At 30.4% G+C, this 21,303-nt stretch overlaps 1 protein-coding gene across 1 annotated transcript; it reads right to left on the bottom strand.

Annotated features, from left to right (window-relative positions):
- LOC105155686 (AAA-ATPase At5g57480-like) lies at window positions 18,685-20,808 on the bottom strand. The gene has a single exon (XM_011071607.2). The coding sequence runs from the start codon at window positions 20,438-20,440 to the stop codon at window positions 18,863-18,865; it is 1,578 nt and encodes a 525-aa protein (XP_011069909.1). The 5' UTR covers window positions 20,441-20,808; the 3' UTR covers window positions 18,685-18,862.

Raw genomic sequence — 21,303 nt, 5'->3', positions numbered from 1 at the left:
TATAAAATTTATTTTTTATAATAAATAAGTCCCGTCATTAGTCAAAATTATGATATTAACAAAAAAAAATCTATATTTACCCCCAATTGACATATTACTAATTTATTGTAAATCAAATAAATCTTTTTATGACGTAATTATCCTTATACGTCTTTACGATTAATGCATGTGAAGAGGTATATCTTTACCGTTACAAGGGTAGTTTAGTCGAAAAAATTATTTGACCTGCAATAAGTCACTAATAAGTCAATCGAGGGTTAATATCAATTTTCATTCAATTTTTCTGTTAATATCGACAAATTCAGTGAATTTTAATTAATGGAGAAACTAATTTGTTAGATGAAAGCAAGTTTCAAAAGTGCTAAAATATAATTTCTCAAACCACATAAAATTTAGGTGTAATTACACCAAACTTCAGGGAAGGGGAGTATAACAGTCCTTTCTATTTTGTTTGTTTTTCACATTTAGGAATATTTGTTAGACAATCTTAAAAATACTTGTTAAATAATAGTTAATTTTATCGAGATATTTATAATTTTATAAATAATATAAAGGTATATATTTGTAATTACAGTTAATATAGGAGAGTCTTTTATAATTTATCTTAAACTTATTTTCATTTTTTTATTTTTCTTTTTTTAACCATAAAGAATATTTCATTCTTTTGCAATTATTTTAACTTTTAAATTGCTTTTATTTTTCTAAACATTTATATTGATATATTAATGTTTTTGTTATGCATAAATAATGTTGAGGTCATCATATATATATATATATAGGTAATTACATCTACATCCTATACTTTCTAACGTATTTACAAAAATCCCTCATATTTTCTGAAAAGTGTACATACATCCACCAGAAAATATTAATATTGATTACGCGATCATTCCTATTTTTCAAAAAATTACACACACAATATTAAAAAAACGTCAACATTATTACACAAATAACCCTGATTGTTATACTGTTAGAGGTGATTTCTATAATTGCGTAAAAGATAACGATAATTTATGTAAATAAATTATAGATCAAGAAGTGTAAATGTATTTGTCCGAACTTTAAGACATAAGAATTTGTAGGACAAAAAATTATGTCTTAATAGAATTCTATGTGAATTATTGTAATTTATTTTTTATTGTTATATTGATGAATTGATTAAAATGAAGTATTGTTCAATATATTAAAAAAATATTATAATTTATTTTAGGTAAATTGCAACAAGCTCTTTTGAAATTTTTATAATTGCGAATACTTCTTCATTGTTTGAAAAATTACAAATAACTCCTGATGTTTGAAAAAATTATGTAATTTTTGGATGAAGGTATGAAATTATCAATTTTGCCTTATTGTATTTTTTTATTTTTTTAAAAAAATTAAAAAACTTGTAAAATCGAATAGGTGAATGAAATTTTTAAAAATTATAAAAGCTATCCGTTTAGTCCAAAAAATAAATAAATAAATAAATAAAATTATAATTTTTAATCTACAAAGGTATTTTGGTTAGTTCACTATAAAAATGGATGGAAATATAACAGATTGAGCTGTTGGACGAACGTTAAAATCAAAAATATATTAGCAGTGTTTCAAATAATTAAAAAGTATTGTAATTACACGAAATCTCAAAGGAGGTGGTTGTTATTTATCCTTTATTTTAATGCTATTAGTAAAAAAGGAATTGTGGGAGAAGTAGGAAAAAAGAAAGGAAGCTTGGGGTAAGACCCATTTTGATTGGTGGGTCCATTGTAAGTGAACATGGGGGTGCTGTAGCAGATCCTAGCACAAAGATAGTGTTTTCTTGTATTAGAAAAAAAACGATAGGAGGGGGTTAGAGAGAGAGAAAGAGGACAGAAGATGGTGAGTTGGGCAGGATTATTACTCGGGTGGGGCCCGCATTTGCCAGATTATTTGTTAACAGCACAAGGAGCCGTGCCTGCTCCGTGTTTTCTCATTGGCCAGCGCCCCCCCCGCCATCTACCTATCACGAACAATTACGGCACTCCAGCTACGTGTGTATTCAGGTTTTTTTTCTTTTTAAATAAAAAAATTAATATAAATATATTTTCTATTTAAATACTTTTGTTCAGATTAATTATGTAAAAAAAATATGGTTTTTATGGGAGAGACAGAGAGGATTTGTAGAGCGGAGGATAACACAGCACAATATAGATTCTAGAACAAAAAAAAAAAAGAAAATATAACAAAAAGTTCTTATATTTTAAATAAAAAATTTTAATTTTAGTTAATCTATATTATTATAAAAGAAAATCTTTCGATCGTACCAATTTTTTATTGTCCCAATTTACCTTTTAATTCATTCTATTTTCTTTTTAAAATTACCCACAATAGTAATTTAAATATTCTTTTTATTATTTTATAATTAATTTTTTTTTTCAACCACTACTCCATGTTTTCTCTCACCTTTTTTATTTTTTTGCACTCACAAACTTTCATATATTCATAACTTATAATTTATTTTTTTTTGTCTCTCACAAATATTTATTTTTTATCACATACTTCTTTCTTCTCACCTTAAACTACGTTTATATCTTTTTATAATATTTTTTTATTTTATATTTTTAATTTTTTTTATATGCTCGCGGGGATCGCGTGCAACAGTGACTAGTACATTGAAATACATACCAAAATAGTTATATATTAACATCCTCGCAAAGTATGAAAGTAAGTATGAGTTGAATGGTTCATGATATGAAACTACCATCCACATCAATCAAAAAAAGAATCTTGATCCTCTTTATATATAGCATATTTCCTTTTAAACAATTATTTTTTAAAAAAAATGTAAACCCATGAAAAAGAAAATATTTCTCGATAATTATTTCGTCGAGATCGTGAGTCGTATATAGAGTTACAATCCCATGTAGTCTGAGAATCATAAGAAAGAATGGAATTTACAATCTAACTAAACAGTGGCTCATTTTGATATTTTGCAACCACTTAAAATAAGCGTATCAGTTTAATTTTGAAAATAGTATTTTTAATTTATTATTTCTGTATTTGAACTATTTAAATTAAAATCGATTTGAGCTAAAAGTTAGAAGTAGCTCAGTTTATAAATTTCTATAACTTATTGGTAAAATTATAAACATTAAGATGTTTTCGCTAACACTTCGATTCTATTTTTTTTTCCCACTTTTTGAATTTCTTTTCAAATACCCCCAACTTTTACTACCTAAGTTGGGTTGGAGTTTGGACTAATCTTAGGGATAAATTAATCCAAAAGTGTTTTGGGAGCCTTGGAAAGAAGAACAAATCGTTATGCTTGTTTAACTAAACAATTTTAACTTTATTTTACTATTATAATTAAATAAATTAAGTATACCGTACAACATATGGTGGATGCAGGAGGATGTTTTTTTCGTCAATTATGATGGGCCCAACTCTATGTGTTTGGTGGAGGAAATCGGCGTTATGGTTATAATACGAGACCATACCCAAATTTGTAACAATTGCATGGCCCCACCTATATTCACTTTATGTCTCTGTGATGTTGTACACAACTCTCTGTACAAATAGGCCAACACCACTACACCCCCAGTTAGATTCACCACCTTTGTGGATGTCGATACAGTATTGCCCGTAGCATTAGCACATAATATTCCACAAAAAATGCACAGAGCACACACTTGTGCCTCCTACAATACCTATTCAAAAGGGTTGTCATTGTCACATGTATTACCTAGCAACCAGTCATGCAAGATAGGGAGCCTTATTCGCTCTCTCATTTGGTTGGAACCCCAAAAATTGATGGCAATAATCTTGGCACTGTTAAGTAGTCCACTTTATACGTACTCTAGTAATCAAATTGCCTTCAATAGGAAGATTCCAAATGATAGCGGTGTCTTAAAGTGTTACCGTCGCCTCACCAATCGAAAAATAAAGAGTATGGGTTTCAGGTCTCCATCTTTCCACTAAAGTAGTAATAAGATGTTGGTCACTTTCAATATGACCACATTGGATAACCCCTTAAAAATTTATATTCTGCAACACTTGTAGAACACGACTGTGGCATGGAGCAAGTTGAAGAATCCGAAGAAAAGAAATATCACCACGCCGTACATTTAAAATTGTGTTCTGACCTATAGGCACATCTTTAAATCGATGAGTTGACTGCCCATATACTATCGCGCAACCAAAATTACCAAAATTTTACTCTCAATAATAGTTATTTTTCTACTGCTAAATTAGTTGACTTTAAATTTGTCATAGTGCGTGTTGTAATATTTTATCCCAACTCCCACTTCTGTTGTTGCTATATGCTTACTTGTGCAGTTCGAATTAATTATTATTTCTTGTTAATATAATAAAGTGGAACACACTCCAAATAATTATGAAAATGCCAGCTTCTCTTCTTTCGTTTCATCATTGGCGTTAGTGCAGAAAAATACACATTCTTCAAGCTGTATACATACTTCGTTGATGCCCTTTTAGTGATATAAATAAGAAATTAGGTGCTCACCTTTTTTGAATAATTAATTGTTTCGCGTGTAAAAAGAATTAGTTACTCAGATAGAGGAAAAATTATATTTTGTCATTCGAATCATATTTATTTTTATACTCTATCATTATTTTATTTTATTTTATGTCAACTCACCATCTTAACTTTGCGAAATTTGCACTTTGCCATATATGTCCATTTTTTTATTAATTTTTTTGCCAAAAAAATATTACATGTTTTGCATGTATGAAAAATATTACATCACATAACCTTGAAATATCTCATATGTATGCATGTGATGTTTTTTCGAAAAAAAAAAAGTTATAAATGACAAAGTGTAAAATTTTACAAAATTGAGATGATAAGTTGATATAAAAAAATAAATATCAAAATATAAAAATAATTATAATTCAGATGACAAAATATAATTAACTCTTAAATATATCGTTGGTTATTAAAAAAAATCAACCTTTGGGAATCAAACAATGCACCATAGCATCTAACTCATGGGGCCTAGCATATATAAAAGTAATTCAACATGCCACAAATTCAGGTTCAATCAATGATGACCAAACCATATAGTTGATGTTGCATGCCATTATTTTATTAATTTACTAGAATGTATATAATAATGCATACTATGATAAAAAAGAAAAAACATAAAATATTAAAGAATACCAAAATTATCATCATTAAAAGTATGTATTAAGTAACAATATTTAATTATGGTAAATTACATTTTGCAATCGAACTAGGCTTGTTTTTACACTTTATCATCGAACTTTTTTTTTGTGTCAACTTACCATCTCAACTTTGTGAAATTTGCACTTTTTCATATATGGCTGTCCTTTTATTGATTTTTTTGCTAGAAAAATATCACATCACATAATTTTCAAATATCACATGCCCACTATATGTAATGTTTTTTCAACAAAAAACTTGATTGAACAACAATTATAAATGACAAAATTCAAAATTTCGTAAAGTCGAAATGGTAAGTTGACACACAAAAAAAAATTTAGATGCCAAAGTACAAAACAGTCGTAGCTCAGATAACAAAACGTAATTAACCCATTTAATTATGCCACAATACAACTTTTAAAAAATCATAATAAATTCAATCGAATTGAATTGTATAATTAGGCACTAGAAAAAGATTTAGTATTGTCCCATAATATTAACGACTATGTTAAAAATTATGGTAAATAATTATTATTGATTATGGTTAAATAAAATCGATATAAAAAAACTAGTTTTTCCACCATGAAAAAAAAGTATTTGCTACAAATAAGAGTCATGATAAATATTTTAGCCACTCTTACAAAATCCACGGCCAACAAGTGTTATTGGTCCAGGTCAATAATCATTTATTATAATTATTTATTATTGATTATGATAATTAATCAAAATTAAATATTATACTTTTTATAGTGAGGAAAGGTGTCCATACTCGTAATTTAGTAAGAAGAAAATAATATAACACCAACCATCTTTAGTGTCAGTATAGATACATCACTGTTATTATTCTTACATAATTTTTTTCATAATAGTGGAAATTGTTGGGCTTTTGAACTCCATACCATGCTTTGCATCCTTGTCCTTTCCCCACAACATGAAACCTTTCCTCAACATATCATGTTCTTGAATCTGAAAAATTACATGCAGCTGGATGTTAACTGTCAACAATATTCATTAAGTTCAGGGACTAATTTGCAAAGTTGTGAAGCTAAATATGCAAATTTTCCCACCAATAGGGCATAAGAAGCCAAAAGATGTCGAGGGGTGTCTAATATTTATTGTCACTAGATCATCATAATAGATGAGTCACTAATTGTATTCAGTGACAACTTTGAGTACGTTTTTTTATGAGTAATATTTGCTACCGACACTTTTTGAAAAATAATAGTAATTATGAAAATCATGAAATTCATTATTGTGTACCAAAATAAATATTTTTGTCACTAACTGTATATAATTAATGATAATATTAAAATAGCCACCTGATTTTTTTGTCACTAATCTTTTTTTTTTTTTTGAGTGTTATAGGACAAAAAATGAATCTATTTCAGTGTGAAGAGAACCAAATTATTAACAGAAGATTAAATTTGCTTAAAAAGAACCAAATGTGAGATGTTTAAAACTAAATTTGTCAAAAAAAAAATTAAATGTGTAAATAAAGTAAATTACAAGACCAAAAGTGCTAACGACCTATATTTAGAAACCCAAAAATATATTTATCAAAAACTTGATATTTATAATTTTATCAGTAAAATACGAGAATTTGTGGGGAAAAATATATAACTTTTGGTTTAAATAAACTTATTTAATAAATTTAAAAGTATAAGTTATAATTAAAAATATTATCTTCAGGAAAAAAAATTAAAAAACTTATAAGCTATTGCAAACCGTGCTTAAATAATCAATGGTGTTGGGCTTTGTAAATTAAGAGAGCCCATTCACTCCAAAAAGGGCTTTAAATGGGCCATCCAGCTCCTGTTTCTTGTTTAAATTCAAAATGGGCCCAATTTTTGCTGGACAAGTTTGATGGCCCAACACTCATTGTGGCCAGTGGCCCAAACTTTGAGAGAAAGAAAGTATTCACAAGCATGGATAAACTTTATTTTTGAAACTTATATGATATTAATCTCCTAAAGTCTCATTTTTCTTAATATTAATAAATAAAGCATAATTCAATTAGCGGAGTTAAAGCCCCACGAGAGTTGTCCTATTTTAATAGAGTTATTGCGAACTTTAGCCGTAATTGTTGGTTAGTTGCTGATAGTTGATATTGATTATTGATATGTCTATTGTTACAGTCGTTAATCATTGAGTTTTGTAATATAATAAAGATTAGTTTTATTAAAAATATTTTCTTTAAATACCGTATATTTTGTATGATTATTATACTCCTAAATTTTTTCTATATAATATTTAAAAAAAATCTTATTAGCTCATCCAAACACCGTGTAATTCTAATTCCATTTCAAGAATGGTAAAATTCTAAACGATCTATAAAAATAACCTTGAAAAATGGAATAATTAAAAATTGACGTAATTTTCTTGGCACCGTAGATAACAAGATCGTAAGAATTCAAGAATGTGGAGAAGTTATTCGCTAGCACAATTGTCCAACTGCAGATGCCCATTTCTTTGTCCATCAAAGTACATTTGAAAATCTGTCCAATTTTAGACCAAGTTTTATGTATTATGATCATAAATTATGTCCAAGATTCTCGGATATATATGTAGGATTGGTAATCGACGGCCATAATTCATGGGAAGTGCAATTTTTTGGTCTTAGATCCTATTTCTTTTTGGACAGCGGAAACGTCTAGTTGGTATTGGTTCTCCATCAATTATTAGTCTTTAAGAATAATAATCCTTAGAATATGTAATTTATGGCCCTGCAATTGTACATTAATGGTACAATTCATGCCAAGTGGGCTTCCATCCACCCATCTTTGTTTTGAAATTAAATTTTCCATTCGATAAACTACGACGAGCTCCATTCGAATTTAATATAATTATGAATATTTTTTTTAGTTTGAAAAATTATCAATATCCCCTAATTTTAACGGTTATCCAACAATTAGCCAAATCTGTTAGGTTTTCATCTATTTTTTTGTGGTGAACCGATCAGAATGCCCTTATAGATTAAAAATTATAATTTTTAAAATTTTATGATTGTTTTTATAGACTAAGTGGATATCCAACTTTTTTTTTACAAATTTTTAATTTTTTTTTAAAAATAAAAAAGTACAGTAAGGTCAAAATTGACAATTTCATCCATCCATCTAAAACTTACATAATTTCATCAAAATATCAACGGGTATCTATAATTTCTCAAACAACAATGGGGTATTTGTAATTATGTCAAATTTCAGATAAAATTGTTATACTACAGTAAATTGATTTGACATACCTGAATGATTGAGTCGAGTTGCAACTGTTTATAGTCTGTGGAGGGCAATGGGGCTCACGTCCACCCTTGCAGGCCTCAGAGTATGTTCATAATTTTTTGAGAAATTTTCCTATCTCTTTCGATATTTTTCCTGATATGATTTGCTTTATACCATAAAACTTTTATTTCAGATTTACATGATTCCAAATTTAATTATATGAGAGTTGAAAAATAAAAAAAAAATTAAATAATTTTACAATTATATTGCTCCGAACCAAAAAAAATATAAGTGTTAAAAATGATCGATGGTTTAAAAAAACAACCTCGTATTTTTTGTTTTTAATAAATAACATAACAAAACATCCAGACGTAGTAATGTTAGTAATTTTTTTGATCTCATAATTTTAATAAAAAAAAGAAAAAGAAAATCGGGTTTTACTTTCCTTCAAATACAATAAAATTATTAATTATCGTGTAGAAAATTACTAGCTAAAAATACATAGAAGAAGAAAGCGAACTTGAAATTTTCCTAGCAATTAATTAATTAATTAAAAAAAATCCTTTGAAAAGTTTAATGTAGATGGCGTGTCGGCTTCGACTAAAGACCATATGACGAAATAAGAAAAATTTAAACTTCCAACGTTTGAAAAATAAGAAAAAGAACGAAATAAATTTTTTTAAAAAAAAAACAAAATTACTCTCTAAATCACAAGAGTTAATTGATTAAGAGTTAGATTTTAATTACTAATTAATAAAATTTACGTCATGCAATAACAAATTACAATTGCGCATCAGTCCCTTGAAGTACACCTCAAGAATTTGTGTCTCGACATTTCATTGTGAAAATACCGGGTTCAAAATTCATTAATAACGTGTGTGAGTGGATGCATACGTGAATTCAATGCTAATTGAATTAAAATGTGTCGTACGTGAACACGTTTCTTACTATTGACATTTAATTCTTTGGAAAATATTATAAAACAAAAAGTCAAATTGTAGACAATTGAAAAGTCGCATTAAGATAATTATTAATTCCTTCATATATTAAGAAAAATAACGAATAAAGATGAGAAAGTACTGGCGGTCGAGAAAAGATCATGACGACTTGTTTCCATAAGGTACATAAATTAATTACTATATTAATTAATATGTATAAATGTTGACATTTTTTTTTACCTTATTTATCATATTATTAAATATATTCAAATTCAAAAATTGATTCAATACGTCAAAATGAAACAAAGAGAAATAACAAACTACTGTAAGAGTAGACATATATACACCCACATCCGTGAAGCCTGAACTCATAATATTTTGATTGTGAAATCGCAACACCAATCAAGCAAGACCCTGTTAGTAATATTATAAAATACTTGCGTCATAATTTCATTTATTTTATTAGTAAAATATAATATATTATGTTATTTACGAGATTCAAATATTCATAACTGATCAAACATATTAATAATTCTAAAAAAATATTTTTTAAAAATAAAATAATAATAGTAAACACATGCTTATCATGATTCTTGGTCGTAATGTTCTTCTTTTGAATGCTTTTCAATTGTGTAGCATTTAGTCAAATTAGGAACATTTTCAAACGTTGAAAATTGAAAGTAAAGGTCTTGATCATATTATATACACATGCTACTTTCAAGAATAGGCATATTCATTCATTCATTCATTCACCCTTCTTTTCTCACTATCCTCCAAAACTCATAAATTTTCAGACACCAATATTCAAACATTAATCTCATCAAAGGCAACATCGCCATAATTAGATATCAGATATTATTTGACAATCTTAGGCAAACATTTAAGTTTAATCGAAGGTCGGCGTTTCATTTCTTCATCACATGAAAAAGCAAGGATGTAACTTTATTTTATTTTCCTTCATTTCAATCTATTGTAATTCAGGACGATTGACTAATCAATTACCAGCAAATATTGATTCCAATGGTAAGAACGGGTGTAGATTCTGTCGAAAGGTTGTGCGCTCGATTGTCGAGAATCACTATAATCAACTGATGATATATATATATATATGTATTAATTGACTGAAGCGTTTATCTTCAACATAATGGTTTTTTACAATTTTAATATGGGAATTTTTATTATTTTTTTTAATGGAAAAGGCGTGTATTAATGAGTCTCAAAATCCGAGACTAAGAGATAGGAAAAACCAAAGTGGCTAGAGTGAAGGCACCGAGGATAAACCGAGGTGCTTCATCGATCGTGCTCGAAGCCCATTCTCTCCGGGCAATGAAAATTCAAATTGATGGTATGGATATGTTCCCCTTAAGGAGAGGATTCGAATGGTGTAAGCCACGACTAGAAATTCATTCGAACGACGCTGGAATCTTAGAGAGAAGATTCCAAAGAAATAGTTATATTATGTTATATATAGTGTATATATAAATAAATAATATATTTAAATTATTTAAAATTTGGACAGTTCATTTTATATATTCAAAGATCAATAGTTGTTATAAGAAGGGTATAACGGTCAATTTAGTAAAAATTTAACACCTTTAGGGTTTACCTAATGGAAGGGGAGAGTAAGCAATATTTTTGAAAACCACAAGGGATTTTTTGCCTATTTTTTTAAAATAGGGGATTTTTAGCTAAATTTTAAAAATACAAGGGAGTTTTATGCAATTTACCCTTTAATATTTTAATGTAAAATTCTGCGTATATATAAAGGGAGAGATGTTAACATTATTGCATCTTTTTCCTTATAAGCACAAAATTAGCATTTAAAAATATTAAATGAAAGGTAAACCTAACTAACTTCTGCTTCTGAATTGTTTAAATTAAGTTGAGTTAAGCCAAAAGTTATAAACAATTTTATACCAACTTCTGCAGCCAAATTACAAATGCTTTCCCAAACACTTCAACTTCGACTTCTTTATTTTTTTTATTCACTTTTAATATTTATTTTCAAACACTCTCAACTTTTACTACTTCTTTACTAATAATTTTTTGTACGACTTATTCCGCCACAAACTATTACAACTATCTCTTTACCATACAAGAAAGATTTTATTACTAATATTATAATTATTTTATTACAAAAAGAAAGAAAGAAATCCGACATGCACACGATGAGATTGAAACCAATTGGATGAGAAAGTAAAGTGCAAAAGTTTGTTGGAAAGAGAGTTGTGGTTAAGGTATAGAAAGGGTCCACATCCATCTTTTGTTGACTAAAAACTACAAAGTACAAAAGAGTATAATGTGCATGCCAGCGAAATTGCATGATTTGTTAGAATGGCTGAAGTCTACGTACCTGCTTCTCATTTCTCCCTATATATGGATTTCACTTCAATTATTATTATTATTATCATTACTAGGGGCACACACATTGCCCAATGCCCATGCATCTATGATTTTTGTTTCCTCAAACAAAGAAACATAATATTTTTCTACGCTATCGATATGAGCAAAAGATACTCGTTTTTTGAGGTGTAATTTGAAATATTTGAACTTTGATTTGCATACGTTAGAGCAAGAACTTATAAAAGAACCGTTAGCACTTCAATGTTGAAATCTGTATTTGAATAAAGAAAGTAAAACAGTAAAGCATTAAGAGATAACATCTGGAGTCAGCCTACGTTCCAATTGAGGTGGGCCACGTGGGAATTCCTACTAATGTGGGTAGACGCCTCCTAGGCATCTTATGTGGGCTCGTGAACCTAGGCTTTCCCACATTTAGGCCTCGAGTCCAGACAAGATCTTAGGCCTGCAACTGGCCAAGAGGTCCGCACCTCCTCGACCCTCCACTTATGTCGACTCGGCCTCCATCTAGGCCAATGGCTTTTAGGGGTAACACATATAAACACAGTAACAACTTAAAACTATGGTAGATCAATAATATTTACTACGCTCAAACAACACCAATACGAAAACTTAAATCTTGACCATGATTAATCAACATATCAAAATATTTGTCGCGATTTTTAGTTACGGCTAATATTTTAGCCTCACTTACAGAAACAACGATTAAAGGACATTATTCAACTATGATTAATTTATATTCGTTATGATTTTTTTTATCATACAAAGAGTTATATTTATTTTAGTGCATCGACATATGATTGAATTGGTTCTTAGAATCTGATTAATGTGAATTCGATCCATGTCATCACGTCCCAAACGGAGAAGAAGATCTTTCTCCTCCATAATTTTTGCTTTTAAACATTATTCAAATCCTTCAATTATAGCTCAACTTAAAGCCGCATCAAAATTTATCGAAAGCGTGACCATTTTTACACAAACTCTTGAATTAAAAGTCGCAAAAAGTAGATGTACGATTTATTTCAAGTTTGAAAATAGTTGAAGCAACCCCGGCCTCAAATCAAAAGAGAAGAAGTTAAAAACGTAAAATTGATTGAAAGGGAAAGATGTTGATTGACAAGAACTTTATGTAATCTCCAGTATCCAAGGGGGAGGGGAGGGGTTGGTTTTGAAGGTCTGGCCTGGTCATAGTCCCTCTTTGTCTGGCGTCACATTAATACGAACCAGTAGTTATAACCCAACAACCCACTTCCAAACTAGGCAGAGGAATTACGGATGAGGTCTAGTTCGATTGGCGATATTAAAACTTAATAACTTTAAAGTTATGGATTCGAACCCTACTAATGTTGGGATGTTTTCTATTTTAATAATAGTTGTCGTTCTATTTTAATAGTAATTGTTGATTAAATATATTTATTTGATACTGATAATTAGTATACAATTGTTATAATTGTCAATTGTTGTCTTAATATTAATGATTGTAATTGATTTATTCAAATATAATAACTCATCGCTTTCACCTCAAAGACTAGTCACAAGAATAAAAAGTTGCTCATTCGAGTTCCATGGATATAGATTTATTTAGTTTAATATTATAATATTTTAATTTTTTGTTTTCTTTAAATATATTTGATAATTTGAAAATATTGATATATATATTAAATCAGTTTCTGAGTTTGAATGTATTGATAAGAATGAACTGGATCTCATAAAAAAAAGGTAAAGTTACATTTTTGATCATATAACTTAAATTATTAACACTTTTGGTCCTGTAACTTATTTTATTTGCACATTTAGTTATTTTTTTGATGAATTTAGTCCTAAATATCTCACATTTGGTTCTTATAATTTTGAAAAATTTAGTTTTGTATTGACAATTTTGACCCTAATGATTCATAATTACAAGACAAAAATGAGATGTATTACAGTATAAAGGGACAAAACTATCAATATAGGACTAAATTTGCCAAAAAATGAAGTAAATTACAGGACTAAAAGTGCTAAAAACATAAAGCTATTAGATCAAAAATATAATTTTGCGAAAAAAAAAAAAAAGTGGTCACACGCACCCTAAATGTTGCTTTGATTTTAACCAGAAAATCGTACATAAAATTACTAGTATATAAACAATTAGAACTATATATATATATTTATTAAATTGTCACTATATACATATATTTTAATTATCTATAATGATAACCAAATATATAATTATTATTACTAATAATTATATAATCAAATACTAAAATTATTGTCGATTAATATATATTTTTAATGGAAACCCTTGAATTGTCATCTAATATTTTATCGTTATTAATATTCTTTATTATAATGAAAGGAGATTCTAAATTTTAATTTATTTATAATCATAATTAATAAAATAATGTTTATCTCGTTAGGTTTCAATTGTGGTTATAGTATAAACTTTATAGGCGCAGTTTAACCACACACGATCTGCATAATTGATTATGAGATAATTACTTTTATATAAAAAATATTATAATACTATTTCATAATTAATTATGCAAAATCCAATACTGAAGTATTTTATATTTGTATATGTAGAATCTTAGAAATAATTCAAAGATTGAATGATAATTTTTAATATATAAATATTAGACAGAGTTTTGACATTTTTTTTAATGAATCGATTATAAGTAAATCATAAATTTCAATAGTCAATCGTTGAATAATCTATATATTAATTAGGGTAAAATATATTCTGCATCTTTAAACTATTTTTGACTTAACACTTATCCCTGAACTAACAAATATAACACTTACCCCTAATAATTAATTTTTGGACAATCTTACTCTTGTATTATATGTACAGTTCAAAGAAGTCCTTTTTCTAAAAATTTTGTATTTTAAGTTTAATTGAATTTTCTCAATTGAAAAAAGCATCTTTTAATTATAATGAAGTAATAGAAAATTAGTAAATTAAATAGTTTAAATGTTATTATATTTTATATACTCAAAATTAAGTAATGAATGAGTACAAAAAATATATAAAGCAATTTCATAAAAAAAATTTATTAATTTTGTAATAAAATTAAGGTGTTAACTATTTATTCTTTTAGATAAAAAATGAGTAACTAAATGTTCTTTTGAATATATTTTCTTTAAAAAAATATGATAATATATTTATCCTTTTTTTTCTAAAAATATTTAACTTTTGGTTAACCATATATATTTATCAATTTCTTTTAAAAAGCATATACGAATTATTGGTTATATTATATTTATTGTGTATCTACTATATATATTAATTTATATTTCACTTGTAATTTTTTTATTGAAAAATTAATTAAAAATAATTTGATGATGATTTAATATGTAAAATACTAAAATATATATATTAAAAATAATATAATTATTCAAAGCATAAGGAGTATTTTTATCAAACCAAGGGGATAAGCGTTATATTTGTTAATTTAGGGGAACAAGTGTTATATCAGGATAGTTCAAGGGGACAAAGTGTATTTTACCCTATTAATTATTAAGATCACATATCAACTAATCATTAAATACAATTACAGAAGACGAACAGCTACTATTAAAAGTAAAATCAACACCCACAAATCAGTGAATTCACAGCCACAAAAAAGGAATTACTTCCCACATTATAAATGACAACAAAAAATTATAGTAAATCAATACTATTCACCACAATCAGACAAAATTCTTGCAAACAACTAAGTTTTGACCACGGCTAAATAATTTGTTGTAGTTTTTAGTTTTGGCTTCGCTTTTGCAGAAAACAACAATTAATCTGTCGTTGTGCAATCATAATTAATTAGTATTTTTCTGCTATTCGTTACTTTTAATCATGCACAGTACGAAGTCACTACCAAAAATAATATTTTTTCTTGTGATTCCAATCTATGGCCTCAAACTTTGACGATTGTGAATACCGCGAGTTAAGAGGAGCAATTAAAATTGGGTTTATTATAAATTAATTTAAAATAAATCTAAGAATAATATAAAATAATTCCAAATAAAGCCAAAGACACCCTAACTAATCTTAATAGTGATTTGTGGGAGAACATCTAATCATCTTCACATCATCATAAATAGTGAAGCTTTGGAGGTGAGGGAGTGATTTGTTATGCGGTGATCTGTAGCAGCTTTTATATATTGTAAAATAGGCAGAAGTAGACAAATTAATTGAATTCTTAAATTACAAAAGGGCCCCAAAATTATTATATTATTACAAAATAAATAAAGTAGAGGCAACAAGTTATGATACCCATCCTACTTTAGTGCCACTCAAAAATAAAATTAAGTACTAAAATAATCAATAGTCATTAAAATGTGTGTGTGTGTGAGGGTATAATTGTAACTTCCCATCTCCTTAATTAAGTGGTAAACACTTAAATTAATATCATACTTCAAACTTTTAATCTCTTGTTATTTTGAGGTCATAAGTAGTTATCTAAGTATATAATAAAAAATTTACCAGTCTGAAAAAGGAAATTTTTTGTTAGGATTGTTATCAGTCGGTTAGAATATTCTATTGTAAATTATTTTTTCGTTTCATATGTTGACTTTGATCGTCACTGTGAATCAGAACATGTCCCGAGATCATATTTTGCTTATATGAGTACTTACAAAACTGCTAACTAATGTAGATCCTCAAATTGACAGAGGGAATCGAACTCATAACCATTTGACTGAAAGTGACCCATTTTTACTAACAAAGGGACAAGTATTGACAAAAGACAACAGAATATGATGTGTATGTACAAAGTGTAATTCGAAATATAATACAGTTTGGCACGACAGTTGTGCAATTAATTAATGAAAATTTTGATTATATCGTTTGTTTTCATAATTTCGTAATTGATTATGCAATTCAGCTAAATTTCAAAATTAATGAGTTATTTAATGGGCATACTGAGTGACTAAGTAAAAAATAATCGTGATGCAATTAAAAGCTAAAAATTATATATTTTTTTTTATCTAGACGTTGATTTGATGAAATTTAATTCTAAAAGTGATTATTAAAAAGAGATGATTATATTTACACTCCCGGACCTATTATTTATTTACAAAAATTATTCTCTATTTTTTTTAATAATTACACATACACTCATAAGAAGTGTCGGACACCATTTATACATACTATCCTTATTTTTCAAAACTTCTGCATACACCCTAAAAAACGTCAATACAGAATGCTTAATTTGTAATAGAAGATGAGGATTAATGTGGAGTCGCTGTCTGAATACGTGGGACGTTGATTATATTAGGTTTTCCACATCCATACCAGAATTACAAGGATGTCATCACTACAAAATGCAAGTCTGAAGTGGAAACCTGCACCGAAACAAGTTGTTCAAAAATAGGTAAAAATGGCAAATTATATCAAACCAACTACAACAAAAAAGTATGAATAAAAATTTCACCTGTTGAAGAAAACCCCCCCAACCACACCACTAAACCCAGTGTTGTTTATTAATTAACAAAAGTGTGATGATGATGAATCTATAGTTTGTGAAAGGGGGACCCACCAGATGGAAATCAATGGACAGGATTTTACAACATTGACAAATTAGTTGTTGTTGCTGTTGCTGTCACCACGTAGGATAAGAAGTAATCCACTCTACTCTAGTCTAGGCTAAAATGGAAAAAGGCAAATCTGGCTTTCCAACTCAGTAATAAAATCAAAGGCAAAGGGCACTAAAAAGATGTCAACTTTTCTCATCATAACCGGCCTCAGGAGAAGGGGGGCTCTTTGCTTTTCCTCCTATAAATCTTTCTTTATTCCAACATCAAATCTTCACATTGTTAAAGCTGTTTCCTCTCTCTTTCTTCGACTCCCCATTTTTTATTTTTTTTGAATTTTCTCTCTCTCTCTCTCCATTATCCACTTGAGCTACTCTCATTTTCATTTAAATTTAATTCAAAATTTTATGCTTAATAATAGGTCTGTGATGTTTTTAGATGTTATGGGACGCAAGCATGCTGCGATCGGGTGTTGAACAAGTATGTAACATTGAGATCTTGGTTAATAGACTGGGGTTGTCTTTGAAATTTCATTCTGGTAATGATAGATCTTTGCATTTGTTGGTTTTAGATGAGAAACTACGAGTTGTGTGAACCATGTTCTTATCATTTTTGCACAATGCCCATTGCTCCTATTGACTGAATGGTTCGATAAAGCGTTTAGATTTAGATGTCTAAAAAAAATTATGCCTAAAACAAAAAAGAAAACGATATTTGAACTATCGGATGATTTAATCACATTACACGATCGTTGTGAACCAACCTTTTCACGCGAATATTTCAACCAAAACATGACAGATAAGCGAGTGTCAAGCAGTTTAAGTATTTGTACTCCATTGTTATTGTCTGTCATTGTAACTTTTTCACATAAAGACAGAGGCAACTTTTTCACACAAAAATATAGGCAGATCTTGTAATTAAGCTTGGTGATGCCGATTATGTGAATTTGTACCAATATAAGGAATTAATCGTTAGAGCACACATGATATCATACTCCAAATTTTTACTTGCAATCATGCTTGAGAATCTTTCTTTTTTCAAACTTGATAGAAGTGCATAAATCCAAGAATGGAGTCGAGCTGCATCCACAGTTGTTCCGGGGTGTCGTTTCTTGATAATACTAATACTCGAAGCTCCAAAAGGCCCCCAACCCCTTGAGATAGAACGAGCCCAGAAACGTCAATGTCAGAATAATTGCAGAAATGGTTTGGCAATTTCTGATCTAAACTCCAAACATCTGCATGTGCACTCTTGGTGCAATCACAAGTGATCCAGCTAACAAAGTCATATATTATAAGGAAAACTTCCAAATGTGTTGTGCACAAGGATCTCAAGACACAACACCCAGACCACCATGTGGAAAAGGAAATACTATCATATGAAAGGCCAAGATGAGATGGTTGCCAACCTCGGAAGACAATACTGAACTAAACTAGCACAACAGACCACATGAACATGAACTAACGTTAGGACATGGGCATACAAACATCCATCATTCTTGAATTTGTCTCAAAGGTGGTTGCTAAACCAAATTTCCCATTCATTTCATTAATTATCAAAGCAGCAAAAACAAATGGTGGGGGGGGCAGGCATTGAATTCTCTAACAATCATCTTTTTCTACATTGCCAAATTCCCAATTTCATCCTCCTCTTGAATCTTTCTCACTACCAAGAAATGGTCCATTACAGCAGTAAGATTAATGCATTTTCTCATCATCATCATTTTCAATAGCACGGCCCTCTTTATCATCACATTGATTGCAGTTTTCTTGCAATTGATCAGAGCCCTCTTTCGGGCTGTCCAAGGCCCGCTTCTCCTGCTCCTCATCTTCAACTTCATTGCTTCCGTTCCTGATCACCCTAGGTTTAATTCTGTTCTTCTCAGCCTTAATTTTCAGAGCCTCTAACAATTCATCAACCGCCTTTGATTTATCCCGACGGTTCTTGATTAAGACCTCACTGATATCGGCCGGCGTCATCTCCGCCTCCTCAATTACCCCCTTCAGCTCATCCACAACCTCTTGCTTCAAATCACTTTCCTCATACCCCAAATAGTTCTTCAATAGAATCTTCAATGATGGAAATGTACAATAGCTCATGTGTATGTGCATGTCCATTCTCCCACTCCTCAGCAATGCTGGATCAAGCTTCTCGATATGGTTCGTCGTGAAGACGAAAATCCGCTCGCTCCCGCAACAAGACCACAATCCATCAGTAAAGTTCAACAACCCCGAAAGCGTTATGGTGTTTACGCCGTCCTCACCGCCGTTGGCGCCTGGCGGCGCCGCCACATCGTAGCTATTTTTCCTTGAACCTGAATTACCACTGCTGCCACCGCCGCCGCCGGCGTTCTTATTCCTATTCGTCAAATTAATGGAACAATCAATATCTTCAATGACTATAATGGACTTGGAACTTGTCTTCATCAGCAACTTCCTTAACTCGGAATTAGTATTCACTTCAGTCAACTCAAGATCATAAATATCGTATCCAAGATAATTCGCCATGGCCGCAATCATGCTAGACTTGCCAGTCCCAGGGGGGCCGTACAACAAATACCCTCTTTTCCAAGCCCTCCCAGTTTTCTGATAAAAAGACTCCCCATTTGCAAAATCCAAGAGATCAGCCATAATCTCAGCCTTCTTGGCGGGATCCATGGCCAATGTATCGAAAGTGCTGGGATGCTTAAAGGGCACGGACTCCCAAGGATGACCCCTCGAATCCAGAGACCCTCCCCTCGAATTCGTGTAAAGCAACCGATCCTGATTCTTTCTCCGCAATTCATTGGCCTTCTCCATCACAAAGTCCAGATAAGAATTGAGCACCAGCTGTTTGTTCTTTTTCCTGACCCGCAAAGTGAAGCCTCTCTTCTCCTCCGGCAACGGTCGCCACGAAAATGTTTGTGTTTGCCTTTGAGTGACGACGTGTTCCCACTCCACCGTAACCCCCTTGTAGGAATCCACCAAGCGGTCGTTGTTGGATAGACCGAAGGTGATGGAGGACGAGTTGAGGCCACGGGTGAGACTCAGGCGGCTGCCGGAGATGGAGGCGGAGGAACTGAGATAGAGTTGCACGGCGTTGTAAAGCTCGTTCGTGTTGACACCGTCGATTTCTGTGATGTCGTAGTAGCAGTAGGAGGAGAAGTAGTTGAACAGGCGGTGGAAGAATTTAAGGGAAGCAAAACGGAGCTCTGGGGGGAAAACAGTGTGCAGAAGGCTTTGACAGAAAGCCCAGACTCCCATCATGGACGCCATGGTTGTCCAAATCTCCTTCATTCTTCTCCCTTTCAAGGGCTATCTAATGAATAAGCGATAGAAGAGAAAGGGGTTATGTTCTTGTTTGGTGGAGAAGGCAAGGGAGATGATGAGAACAGGGAAATGAACTCCGCGAGGATTTATAGACAAAAGACTGAGAAGGAATACGATAATCTTGAACTGGGATTATGTAAAAATGTAATCTTGTTAGTAATATCGGAATCTTGGAGAGAGACTAAGAGGGAGAGAAATTCCAGATTAAGGCAACTCTTATTAATGGTCTTACATGACAGAATCAGAGGGGTGGGGGTGGGGGTGTATGGTTAGGGAAAGGTAAAAGATGGTGACACTGAAAGGGTGTTACAAGGAAGGGTGAAGTTGGGTGTTAAGACAGTGAGAGAGATACATGTATGTATATATCTATATATATATATATATATACGCAAAAAATAATTTAAAAAAAAAACAAAAAGGATTTTTTGGGAAGTCTATAATAATTTGAATAGAAGGGGAAGAAGGGTTCAGAAATGGGGCCTGAAGCTGGGTTGTAAGTGTTGGAATTTAGTGCGGTGCAGTATATTTTTCTGGCTGGATTTGTAGTACGGAGCACTTGAGAGGCAAATTTTGAGGGGAGAGAAAGAGAGAGGTAGAGAGAGAGGGTGTTGTATGAAAATCTTGTGAGAAAGGGACTCTTGTTGTAATTCTTGGGCACATTTTACATAAGCCCTCTGCCGACTACTCCGGACATCTTAATTTGCAGTCAATTGAATTCATTTTCAGACCACCTTGCCGAATACAAACAATCATGTATACACCATCAAAACTAGTGGAAAAAGACACTTCATGCAAGAGCATTTAGGTTTATTCATTAACCCTTTCCTTTC

The sequence above is a fragment of the Sesamum indicum genome, linkage group LG2 (assembly GCF_000512975.1).
Source record: "Sesamum indicum cultivar Zhongzhi No. 13 linkage group LG2, S_indicum_v1.0, whole genome shotgun sequence".
Taxonomy (NCBI): Eukaryota; Viridiplantae; Streptophyta; class Magnoliopsida; order Lamiales; family Pedaliaceae; genus Sesamum; species Sesamum indicum.
This window is presented reverse-complemented; position numbering and strand designations above follow the sequence as displayed.